At 44.0% G+C, this 12,774-nt stretch overlaps 1 protein-coding gene across 1 annotated transcript; it reads left to right on the top strand.

Annotated features, from left to right (window-relative positions):
- Positions 1–120: 120 nt before the first annotated feature.
- Positions 121–9,483, top strand: CLK1 (CDC like kinase 1). The gene is made up of 13 exons (XM_077319140.1): positions 121–296; positions 3,129–3,286; positions 3,425–3,665; positions 4,979–5,069; positions 5,436–5,502; positions 6,157–6,273; positions 6,391–6,557; positions 6,764–6,858; positions 6,943–7,072; positions 7,408–7,490; positions 8,006–8,085; positions 8,996–9,086; positions 9,189–9,483. Exons 1-13 carry the CDS (start codon positions 273–275, stop codon positions 9,327–9,329), a joined length of 1,485 nt encoding a protein of 494 aa, XP_077175255.1. The 5' UTR covers positions 121–272; the 3' UTR covers positions 9,330–9,483.
- Positions 9,484–12,774: the final 3,291 nt, after the last annotated feature.

The following is a 12,774-nucleotide window of genomic DNA, read 5'->3' as shown; positions in this document are numbered from 1 at the left end:
CGCCGCCAGCCCCGCCTCGCTCCCTGATTGGTCGCCTCCCCTACCCCGCGCCCCCCGCTCTGGCGCATGCGCATACGCCCCCTTTGTGACGCGGCGGCCCTTTTCGAGGCGGTTGTTGACGGGCGCCATTTTGTGGCGACGCAGCTTTCTCCCTGCTCAGTCGGCGGACGGGCGGACGGGCTCTTGCTGCCGCTGCCGCTGCTGCCAGGAGGGCCGCCCCGTCGAATCCAGCAGGAAGTGCCGGGCCGGGAGCAGAGGAGGCGGACACAGGCATGGCCGCGTTGGTGGACGCATCGGTAGGGGCCTCGGCCGCCTCAGAGACGGGAGCGGGGGGGGGGAGGGGAGGAGGCCCCGCGGGCCCCTCAGGGGGAGTAGGGGGGATGGGTGGCTGGAGGGCCCCCTCGGGGGGGGGAGGGATGCCCGGTGAGAGAGCCCCCCTCCCTCTGACCCCCCCATTCCCCTCCCCCCGGGGGCCCCCCTCCGGCGGGGCTCTGCCGTCCGCGGGAACAGCCGCTCGGGAAGGGGCGTCCGGGCAGGGGGCGGGCGGAGGCGGCGGCGCCATTTTGGAAGGATTCCTGAGGGGGGGAGGCGGGGGGGGGAGGCCTGGAAATGTCGGCTGCCAGCGGGAGGGGGGGGGGCGAAGGTTGCCCTTGAAACCCCTACAAAACAGGGATGGCGGCTGTTTAAAAAACTCACAGAAGACAAACGTTAAGTCTAAGGGTGCAGGTGGGGGACAGACCAGGATGGGGACTTTTAAAAAGTATAATCTTAAATGTTCCAAAATGTTTTATGTAAACCGCCCAGAGCCGTAGGGAAGGGCGGTATAAAAATATAAATAAATAAATAAACGTAGGGAACTTGGGGGGGGGCATTAGAAATGATGACAGATGAAGCACAAGATGACCTTGTTTTCCTGAAGGCATGCGGGGTGGGGGTGGGGGGGATGTGATCTTTGTGTCAAAACAGTGTCACTCATGTGGCTAAACCTCAAGGGCACCGGAGACGTTGCATTACCTGACTCAGGAACTGAACCCTCCCAGGGCTGATTCACGTGGCTGCCTGTGAAGTGCTGAATGGCCATCAGTAACATAACCCGAGGGATGGACATTTACTAGCATTTATGCGTCTAGGCTCCAGACAGTGTAATGGGACAGTCAGCGTTGGGTGAGAAGGAGCGATCTGGATTTAAATTCCTGCTTGCCATGAAAGGCATGCTATTTAGGCTTACCTTGCAGGAAAGCAAAACAAAAATATATTTTAAATAATATGCACATCTGGATTTAGGTGGAGGAGTTTGAGGAGGCAGGTCCTGCCTTTAGGAGCATGGGACTTTTCTCCTTGTGTGACCTACAGCTTCAGAAGTTACATGTGCTACATTTTTGTAAACAGTACCTTAAGAACTTCTGGCGCTAGATAGAACATTGTTACCTTAGGTGGCAACCACCAGCTTTCTCTTCAAATATAGCACACTATAGATCAGAGATTCCCAACATGTCTTCCAGATGGATAGTTTAAGAATTTTGTGAGTGATGGTGCCACCACAAAATGGCTGCCATGGGGTGGGGCCAGTTGCAAAATGGCTACCGTGAAAATGTCAGGAGATTCCACATAATAATTTCATGTTGTTGCCTCTTCTTGAAACCCAAGGTAGATTGTCACATGAGAAGACAATGCAATAAAAACAGTGCAATACAGACTAAAGAAGTGCACCCCCCTCAGTTTATACTATGTTGGAGAAATATAATATAAACCAGCATGATACATACATACCATTAATAATGTACGGATTTCTTAACTTAAATTTTTGAGAGCTGTCATCTGCAACCATTCCTCCTGTTTTCTGTAACATTTGTTGAAGTACATTGTGGTGGGTTTGCTGTAGTTGCCACCTGAAAGCTTTTTAGATGGGAATCCAATCAAAGTGTGCAGGCTAGAGCTGCCAGGACTCCTGCTGTACAGGCAGCTCTGAGTGTCCAGTACTGCTTGGTAGACCTCCGTGTTGCGGGGGGGGGGGGTAGACGGGGACGAGGACAGTGCTGCAGTGTTACTGTCTGGGTTGCCGCAGTGCTCTTAGACTCCTGTGGGGGCTGCTGTAGAAGTTAAAGCAATCCCTGTTTGAATGTGTGGTGGATTCCCTGCCTTGTATGTCTACATTGGGTTGCTAGCACTGTGCTTGTGTACAGTAGGTTTTGTTTGTGTATCGTGAAGAGACTTTAGGTACTGCAAGTAGACTTGTGCACGAAGGGCCCGAAGCGGCAGAAGCCGCCTTGCAAGTGCTAGGTGGTTGTTTTATCTGGCACTTGGGGAAGAGTATATTCTAAACTCTGGCTACTGGCCATTTTTATGGAGGGTAACCTGCATTTACCTGCCCATCCTTCTGTTATCTTTACCACTCCTTAGAGCTGACTGAGTGCCATGGGCTGAGGGCGGAAGGGAATATGAAAAGCATGAAAGCGAAAAGGGATGAGGCAAAAGAGCGGGGTGGCTTGAAAAGGAATGAGCAGAGACTGATGTTGGAAGCAAGTGGGCACTATGGCATGTGTGGACACCTTATTGGGAGTTGTTACTGTAGATTGTCTTATTTGGTATGAAAACATTATAAAGGGAGGCAAAAGCTTTTTCAAATATTGGACTTTGCTAATTATTTTGGAAGAGAAAATACTATAAGAGGGGATTTCTCCATTGGAAAAATAAATGTCTCAGGTCAAAAAATGGGGGGAATAATCTGACCTACTAAATTCGACAGACTGCCTAACACCCTCCTTTCACTTCTTGAATTTTCCATTGTAATGAAAATGGAAAGTTGTGTTAGCACTAAAATCACTGGCCGTCAAGCTGTTCTTTCGTTTATTCTCAAAGTGGCAGGCTTTTGAAGGTTTCAGTTGGCAATTCAAATGTACCTTGTATTATGACTAGCAATGGTTCTTGGTAAAAAAGTTACAGTAGTTGCTGTCATTTTTAGCAAATCCCTCATTTGTTTGTGGCAGAGTGAACCTGTTATAATTTTGAGGGATATAATTTGACATATGCTGGGAAATACTCATAGTTCTTTAATAACATGATTTATTCTGTAATAGCTTCTGGTTCCCTTGAATGCTTCTTGAGTAAATGGAACCAATTTCTTTCAGATGCGGTATTCCAGACAGACGTATTATCCTGACTGGGATGACAAGCAGTGCTGGGATCACAAAACAGCCAGCAGGCACCATCACAGGAAAAGACCATCACACGGCAGTGCCCATGAGAGCAAGCGCTGCAAATACAATCACGATGCGATTTACGACAGGTCAGTAACCTTTTTCCTTGGTAAGAATGGCTTTGTATCACAGTCTGTTACAGTTTCCTTGTCTTAGGGGGCAACGTAACATTGATGTGTGAATTTCTAATTCAGTGGTTGTGTTCTTCTCTCCCTGTCCCCCTCCAGTCTTTATTCAGATGCCAATACTGTCCATGAAAATGATAGAGGTCATCATGAACGGCGCTATGTAGAAGAATACAGGAGCAATTATAGCCAGCTCTCTGAAACAAGGCATCAGCAGTACAGAGACCACGAGGAGGGTGGTTTTCACAACCACAGTAGCAAGTCGTCTGGCCATAGCGTCCAAAGCAGTTACAAAAGAGAGCACAGGTCTCACCATGGCAAATCTGATCATCAGTCGCACACGGTATGAAAGAATGACAGTTCATTGAATGTTAATATATTAACCTCATCTCAACAACTGCCCCAAAGTGAAGGGAGTTGGAAATGTGTTGCAGCTAAGAATTACCAACTTTTTCTGTTAAATCTTGTTTCTTTGCAGTGAGGACACTGTTTAGACAAATGTTTCCTAGCATCATTAGTATTACTTGCTTACAAGACAGTATTCCACTGATCTTTCTAAACATATAACTGAATTACACACTGTTTGGAAATGTGTATCACGTTTCAAATTAAGAAGGGCTTCCTATTAAGTAAATGTGGTGAAATTGAGAGCTACAAATCACATTTTAAAATGGTTATTTTTTTAGACGCATTGGGTCTTGTTGAGCTATATAAAGATGAAGTGGAATAAATGTCTCTTAAACAAATATTTCCAAGAATAGACTGTTGTATGCTATTTCCTAGACAAGTATATTTCCTGTTAACCTGAAGAAGAGACAGTTGTAGCCGTCTGGCAAAGAGGATCATGTATCGAAGCTGGCTTCTGGGCACAGATCTTCCCAATCATGCCAGTGGGTTGCTGCTCTTGGGGAAGGGATTGCACAGAGTGTTGTCAGCACTATTGGGTCGCTGCTTTGGCAAAACAGAAGTTGATTGTTTTAAAACTCGGTCCATGCACAACTTTCGGTAGTCTAGCTGGCAGTTGCCATGGGCAGAACTGATAGTGCTGATTCCCTTAGGATAGGAGTTGGGGGGGGGAAGAGCCTCCAAAATACGATGGTTACAATGTTCCTGTGTTGGGTGGCATATATGTAATGCTAGATCATATCTTCAGGTGATGGTTCTATGCAATAAGGGAGGGAGGTTTCATGAATCCAGCTGTAACTCACATAGGACCTTGCATTTAATTACATGGATGGTAGAAGATGTACTTTATTACTGAGGGTTTTTTGCTTACCATTAAGGTTACACAATAGGTTAGTAAATTTTATTGCTTATAACGTAACAGCTTTAGATAAAGATTTTCTATGCAAGTTTTAAATAAACCTTTTAGCCAACCATATTTTTAAAGCGTATATGTTGTGTGTTGTTACAATGCCAGTTGAAGTACATTATCTGAAAATCTGTTCCTTGCCATGTTTTTTTCCCGTAACCTAAACTATGTGCCCTGTGAAATTCTGGGGAATTTGAAATTGTTCCTGCCAACCGTTTGTGGCCTGGCGCGTATCTGAATGCCTGAATATCTCCCTGCTGAATGAATTTCGTATTCTGCCCTGAATTCACTCGGGTTTATTGATTGGCTGGATGATCTTGGTGCCGCGCACTTGCCGTTACCAGAGGAGTCATCGAAGGAAAAGATCGAGGAGTGTAGAGGATGATGAGGAGGGTCACCTGATCTGTCAGAGTGGAGACGTACTAAGTGCAAGATGTATAGAATATTTTTCAAAACTTATTCACTTTTCAGATAGAATAATTACTTTTAGTTAAGTTGAGGACACTTTGGAAGTCCTTTTCTTTCTTTGGCTTTTGTTTGGTTTGGTTTTTTTTTTCTTTGGGAGGGGGGGACATTATTTTAATAACTATGATTAAATTTTAATCGACTTCCTGCACAGTAAACAAAGCTAGTCTATAGATTGAGATAGCTGTAACTTGTCTTGAAGCGTTGTCCAATTAAATATTTTAAAGATATCTAGTTAGTTTTTACATGGCGGCACAGCCTAGAACCTTATATGGTGTATTGAATAGCGAAATTATATCATTTCCTGTAGAACTAATTTCCCTTCCCTGCTTTTAGATGAAATTGTCACTACTCTGGGTGAAGGTGCTTTTGGAAAAGTTGTGGAGTGCGTAGATCACAAAATGTAAGTTATAAATACTTGCTGCCATCTCTGCTTCTTGAATTATATGCACTTCTGTTTCTGCTTGCTTTGAAACCAGTATGATTGAAGCTTTTATCTGATACCTGTGGGATGCCCAGTGTCTCACGTGCTGTCCTCAAGATCCTTTCATAAAGCCACCTTCTCTTTTGCAAATCCTCTGAACTACTCTTGCACCTCACACCCACCTTGAAACAAACCTTGATTTACATCTGTATATTTATGTGGATGTATTTCCTCCTCCGATTTCCTCTTGCTGATGCCACCCTTGTGTCAAAATTTAGATAATATATAACACGAAAGAGCTGTCTTTTAATAAAGCTTTTAGAAAACGTAGTGCCAGTGTTCCATCCTTTTTCCCCTTTCCTTCCAAGAGCTGTGTTGAAACAGTCCTTAACTTAGATTTAGACCCCAGAGCAGGCAGGGGTTCTGGTCAGATCATTTTGAAGAAAGTGTATTCAAAAGTCAATCTACCTATAGCATGAGAGCTTACAGATGTAAAGAACAGCTTGCTTCCAAGATTTAAAATTGAGTCTAGGTGTTTCTTCGTTTAAGTTTGGTGACTCTGAATTTAATTCAAACAAAATTAAGTTGCAATTTCCTTGCATTATGACTTTAAATATTGTCTTTCTCTTTCAGGGGAAATAGACATGTAGCGGTAAAAATAGTAAAAAATGTTGATAGATATTCTGAAGCCGCTCGATCAGAAATACAGGTGTTGGAGCATTTGAAAGCATCAGATCCTTATAGTAAATAGTAAGTATGCCAGAATGAAAGTTTTAAAAAGGTCTTGCTTGTACTTGTGTACTGAGATTGCATGTCTGTTTATGTCCAGAGGCCTATTTTTGGTAATTTTAAACTCTTAAATTACAGCCGCTGTGTCCAGATGTTGGAATGGTTTGAACATCACGGCCACATCTGCATTGTTTTTGAACTGCTGGGCCTTAGCACTTATGACTTCATTAAAGAGAACAGCTTTCTGCCCTTCAGTATTGACCACATTAGACGGATGGCATACCAGATTTGCAGATCTGTAAACTGTAAGTATAGAGCATATTTTGGTATTTTTCAGGCTTTCTTAGTTTCCTTGGAAGTATGTTTAAGTAAAAGTATAACCAGTAGAACTATCTGCACGTTTTGACATTAAAAGCTGTTATAAACACAGTTTTGGCTTCCAGAAGTCATGCAGACTTTGAGCCTCATTTTGATAACGGTTTTGAAGAAACCTGTTGTCTCTTCCTTGCAGTTTTGCATTCAAACAAACTAACTCATACGGATTTGAAACCTGAAAACATACTGTTTGTGAAGTCAGACTACATCGAGCAGTATAATCATAAACTGGTAAGTCCAAGCTTTTACGTGTACAAGCAGGTTTCAGTGTCACTGTGATTGCTCAGAGACTTAGGAATACATTGTTTGTTTCAGAAACGGGATGAACGCACACTGAAAAACCCAGACATCAAAGTTGTGGATTTTGGCAGTGCAACCTATGATGATGAACATCACAGCACTCTGGTGTCTACAAGACATTACCGGGCTCCAGAAGTAATTTTGGGTGAGTCATGAAGCCTTCCCCTCTTTGTCCAGCCAGTGGGTCTATCTATTTGGCACAGGGTCTCCTTTTTAAAGGATGATTCTAAGAAGCTCTTCCGTTAGGTGCCGTCCTGGAACTATTTTACTTTTCCACTGGCTGTTTTTGTATTTTGAAACTTCATTGTGGTTCTTGAGGTTCTGTGCTTGCAAGTTAAAGTGGTGTTGGGGATAATTTGTGATGTATTCGGCTGTCAATACATGGTCAGACAAAGGAGTTCAATTTTAGATCAGTGATGCCTTAGCTGGAAATATGAAAATCTGTTTTCTAAAAAGTAATATTAAACTTTCCCCCCATAGCCCTGGGATGGTCCCAGCCATGTGATGTATGGAGTATTGGTTGCATTCTCATCGAATACTACCTTGGATTCACAATATTTCCGGTATGTAACTTGATTATAGAAGAAATGGTGATAGCTGTTTCGGGAAGATGTGGTTGGACTTCATGATAATGTTTATTGCTACTACTTCTAGAAACTTAATTGTACTATGGAAAATGTCTCTAAGTATGGTTCCAAAAAAAAATCCTTGTTCTTCTCTTCCTTCATCATCAGGATTTATAATTTATTTGATCAGCTTTATATAATGTTGCATTATTTGCTTCCCATTGGAATTGTAATGGGGGGAAATCCAGCCAGATATACTTTCAAGTTAGTTTAATTGCTCAAGAAATGCATTGTGCTTTCAGTTACTAGCTTGCCCCTAGATACTCACAAGCCGTATATGTGAAGAGCTGGGCTGCCCTACTGCATGAGGTTCTTGACTTCCTCTGCCAGCCATTTCATATGTTGTACTTAAAGCTGAATGAATTCTCAGGCCACCAAAAAGATGCTGTGTTAGAAGGGGAAGGGGGAGAGAAGTTATCTGTATCTAAAGAATGTGTGCACTGTTTTCTTAGACACATGACAGTAAAGAGCATCTGGCAATGATGCAGAAGATACTGGGACCATTACCAATTCACATGATTCAGAAAACCAGGTAAACAATGCTTTTAAAGTCCATTCTTTTTCTCCCCCTAACTTATCAATGAGTATATTTTGTATTTAGTGAGAACTTAAAAGCAGGCTTGCTTTATAAGGACCCTTCTCCCTCACAATGCTTGAGGCTGTCTCCTCACTATAAATACACTTAATCATTTTATCTAAACATTCTGTGGAAGCGGCAGTCCTGTAGCTCAGTGGTCCCCAACCCCATTCTAATTACAAGGTCAGAGAAAACGAGTCATTTTCAGGGCAAAAATGACACCTTCACACTTGAGAGAGGCAGGAGTGCACTGTGGGGGATACACTCTTGAAGCCCAGCAGAGTCTTTGTTCAAATTCTAGTTGTAGTTCCCTCTTCCCAGACCATTTAAGCTACAAAGGAGGTTATCGTTAAGGCATCAAGCATGTGTCTTTGGACCCTGTTTCAACAAGAAGATACAGCAAGGGCAAGAACGGTTTCAGAGGAATAAATTCCCTTTCAGTGGATTTTTAATTCTCTGTGAAATTAGAGCCTTCAGTTGTAGCAAGTTCAAATGGTTCTCTGTTAGAGGTGAAAGAGATTATGCAGGACTTTGTTTCATTGTATTCAAGGGGAGATGAGACTGTTCAGGGTACCTGATAGTCCTGCTTATGCAGAGGCAAAGGAAATGCCATTCTTCATCTTAGCCATTTCCTGGCCTTGTGCTACTGCCTTTGAGGGACAGGCCGGAGTTTGTGACTGATGGGTGCGTGGCTGTACTTTTCCCTCGTGTAAGGTGCAAGCTGATTTCATATTTCAGGGTGAGAATAAAGTGGCTATAACCTATAGCATAATTATGTAAATTGGGCATGTACCAAAGCTCTTGTGCTACTGACACATGAGATGTGAGCAGTGTGATCCTGAATTCTAATTTTGCCAACCACCAGGAAACGCAAGTACTTCCACCAAGACCAGTTGGATTGGGATGAGCACAGTTCTGCTGGAAGATACGTTTCAAGGCGCTGTAAACCACTGAAGGTAAGATGATTCTGTCTGCTCCTGTGGTAGTTTGGAATGTCCTCTTACCTTGCATGTTTAGCATTTGAGGATGTTAATCTCTCTCTCTCTCTCTCATTTCAGGAATTCATGCAGTGCCATGATTCTGATCATGAAAACCTATTTGATCTTATACAAAAAATGTTGAAGTATGATCCTGCTGACCGAATTACCCTTTCGCAAGCTCTGAAGCATCCTTTCTTTTCATCGTTAAAGGAGATGTAACATAGCTTTAGTTCTGTAGAAGTTATTAAAGACTGTGTCAGTCAAAGCACATTTGATTTAAATATTTTGTATATTAGAGCTGTAAACCTGTTTTGTATTGTATTGTTGAACCCCAGGGTATTGAAATAAACATTGTCTTCTAATGTTTATGAAATATTTCTGTGTCGATATCTAGCATAGAATTCTGTCCCTGCCTTTTTTATATAATTGCAGGTGCAGTGCACCTTCATTGTGGCCTTATGTCCATAATTTAAGCTATAGATTGGGGCCACGGACAGTCAAGACAGAAGAATCTGAGGCCCCCCAAAACCTACAGAGCCTGTAGCTTTAAGAAACACTGTCCTTAAACCACTGTTAAGCTGCTATGTCGTCATTGGCTTCTGTCAATGGAGGGTGGGGGATGATGCAGGGCCTGTTTCACAGCTATTTTGGTGTTTGAAAAGGACTATCCGACAGATATAACTCGGGTCTGGTTGTTCAACTGTAGCCATCCCCCAAAGGCAAATTACCCATTTCAGTTTCAGTATAGGATCTAGAACAGCAGGTTCAAACTCACCTTTGCCAAGGAAGCTCATTGAGTAACTTGGGGCCACTCACATGCTTTTGGCTTAAGACAGCCCATGCATGTACATACCTCCTGTTTTGCATGCAATCAACATCTGGACAGAGTCCATCTCCCATCCACCCTTCAGGTTGCTACCATAAAATAACCATTATTGTTAAGAAAGGAGGAGCTGAGGATGTGGGAAGAAGAGAGAACTACTAGAGGCAGTTGGATACTTGACTCTTGCTCTTTAACTAGTAGGTGCAATTAGTTGGCCACAGGGTTGTGTTTTATTATTAAACTAGAAATAAAACCCATTTTATTATTGAATAAAATGGGTGCTAGGATCTGGCCTTCTCTCGGCCTCGGGAGCAGTTCCCGCCCCCCCACTCTCTCCGAAGATGGAAAAGGCGTTCTCTTGGCCCCGGGAGCGGCCTCGTCGCGGCAGGTCCCGGGGCCAAGAGAAGGCCGGCTCCCACCCGCCCCGAAGATGAAAAAGGCGTTCTCTCGGCCGGGAGAAGGCGGCACAGCCCCCCAGAGGACTCGCTGGAAGTCCAGTCAATGCGGTGATTCCCTGGCCGGGCGAAGCAGGCAATGGGGAGCCGCGCCATTGGCTGCTTGAGCCAGGATGGACACTCGGAGGGGCCAATCAGGAGCCGCTTCGCGGATTGGCCTGAATTTTTATCCCAGACAGGGCCCACCCTAACTCTTCCCTGACAGCCCTTACGGTTTAAAGATTTCTATGACTCCACCGGCCAGACCAGACCAGCTGGCTCATGGCAGTTTACTTAAGGAAGCTAGCCATGGCAAGTTAAACCCTAAAAGGCAAGATTCAAATGAGTAGCCCAGTAGCACCTTTAAGACCAACAAAGATTTATTGAAGACATGAGCTTTCGAGTGCAAGCTCTTCCTCAGACTATGAACTGACCCTCATAATTGGAGGAATATAGGAATTATGATGGTCAGTTCATAGTCTGACAAAGAGAGCTTGCCCTCGAAAGCTCACGTCCTGAATAAATATTTGTTAACCTTTTGAGTGACCCTTATTCTTTCAGCTGGCTGGGCAAAATGTCAAAAAAACTTCAAATTATGGGTCTGGACATCGCATCCCTTAGCATGCAAGATGAAAGGACGATACTAAAGCTAATAGCACAGACTAGAAGATCAGGATACACAGATTCTCTAACAACAGTGTATGTTCCCCCCCCCCGCTTCTAGGATATTCCCTTATCTTACAAATCCATGCCCATGTATCTCCAAATTTTGGAGACACACCAGTTAAGAAGAGCATTTCCAGTAGCTCGCTTAAACATCTTTCCCCCAAATGTCACCCAAGGTAGATTTTTGAAGATCCCTCCTCAGGAAAGATACTGTTTACATGGATGTTGTGTCCCTGACACGTAGTACCATATACTTCTGGTGTGTCCTAAGTTTGAAGTATTTCATTGTCCGTTAGCTAATTATCTGAAGAAATTGAAATTCAGCTGTTAATGAGAAACACTGGATTAAAATGATACTAAATGTGAGGGACACAGCAACTATTATAACAGTAGCAAAGTTTTTACTGGCAATTTTAAATGAAAATCTTTTACGATAGATTTGAAATTTTCATTTTATGCTTTGCAATTTTATGCCAATAAAGGTACTCTGAATCTTTGTTGGCCTTAGAGGTGCCTGACTGGACTCTGGTTTTTATTGTGCTAAAAGGCAAGAAGCTGAGTCCTGGTGCCGGTTGGCTCAGGTTGCAGTCAGCAGCCGCCTGGAGCCATGCAGGGTCCCGCACTGCCTACTGTCAGCGTTGTGGTTGTTTTGCTCAGGGTGGGATCACTGGCCGAAGGGTGCTGAATCTATGCAATAGAAATTCAGCAAAAAAGCTGGCTGCTCAACTTTTTTAAGAAGAACTTTACAAGTCCTGTGAAACTCATTCCTATAAATCGTTCTGAGGTAAAGGGAGGTGTTTTAAGGCTCATTCTAATATATACAGGGAAGAAATGATTGATGTTCAGGTGGCACATTACAGCTCCTGCAGTCTTAAAGTAGGGCTTGCTTTCTCCTCTATACACCTGTTGCTTTTGGACAGATGTTGCTTGGCTGTATGAAAAGTTCATGATGTATTTCCAAGTAGAGGGAACTGGGGCTCGCCTTCCTTGAAATCAGAGCACCTTTTCGGCATTAAGGCGCCGCTTCTCTTGCCATTGAGCTTCAGGCAGCATCTACATGGCCGCAGCGGGGAGCTTACAAGTCAAGCCTTGCGGACTCACAATGAGTATGCAAGCTTTGGTCTCCTGGACTCAATATGGACTGTCCCAGGTCTACCCATGTTGCTCCCGGGACTCTTTCCTTCAGTTTTGTAGATTTCCTAGGCAACGAGAGCAGGTATTGGGGAAACAGTTCTGTGCAGAAACTGCTAAAAATGCTTTGTCTCTCATGAGTACCACTGGACCAAAGGGTCAAGGAAGAGAGCCAGTTTGGTGTAGTGGTTAGCAGTGCGGACTTTTAATCTGGCATGCCAGGTTCGATTCTGCACTCCCCCACATGCAACCAGCTGGGTGACCTTGGGCTCGCCCCGGCACTGATAAAGCTGTTCTGACCGGGCAGTGATATCAGGGCTCTCTCAGCCTCACCCACCCCACAGGGTGTCTGTTGTGGGGAGAGGAAAGGGAAGGTGACTGTAAGCCGCTTTGAGACTCCTTCGGGTAGGGAAAAGCGGCATCTAAGAACCAACCTTCTTCTTCCGTAATCTCAGGGCTCTCTCAGCCTCACCCACCCCACAGGGTGTCTGTTGTGGGGAGAGGGAAGGGAAGGTGACTGTAAGCCGCTTTGAGCCTCCTTCGGGTAGGGAAAAGCGGCATATAAGAACCAACTCTTCTTCTATTATAAAAGTAGATTAGTATCTCACAT

The sequence above is a fragment of the Paroedura picta genome, chromosome 2 (genome assembly GCF_049243985.1).
Source record: "Paroedura picta isolate Pp20150507F chromosome 2, Ppicta_v3.0, whole genome shotgun sequence".
NCBI classification, from domain to species: domain Eukaryota; kingdom Metazoa; phylum Chordata; class Lepidosauria; order Squamata; family Gekkonidae; genus Paroedura; species Paroedura picta.
The sequence above is the reverse complement of the archived record's forward strand: the minus strand, read 5'-3'. Positions and strand labels throughout refer to the sequence as shown.

Excerpts from the sequence above, each read along its gene's own strand:
- CLK1 (XM_077319140.1), top strand. The coding sequence starts at position 273 with ATGGCCGCGTTGGTGGACGCATCG. Across the intron at positions 297-3,128 it reads CCGCGTTGGTGGACGCATCG|ATGCGGTATTCCAGACAGAC; the intron begins GTAGGGGCCTCG and ends AATTTCTTTCAG. Across the intron at positions 6,558-6,763 it reads GATTTGCAGATCTGTAAACT|TTTTGCATTCAAACAAACTA; the intron begins GTAAGTATAGAG and ends TCTTCCTTGCAG.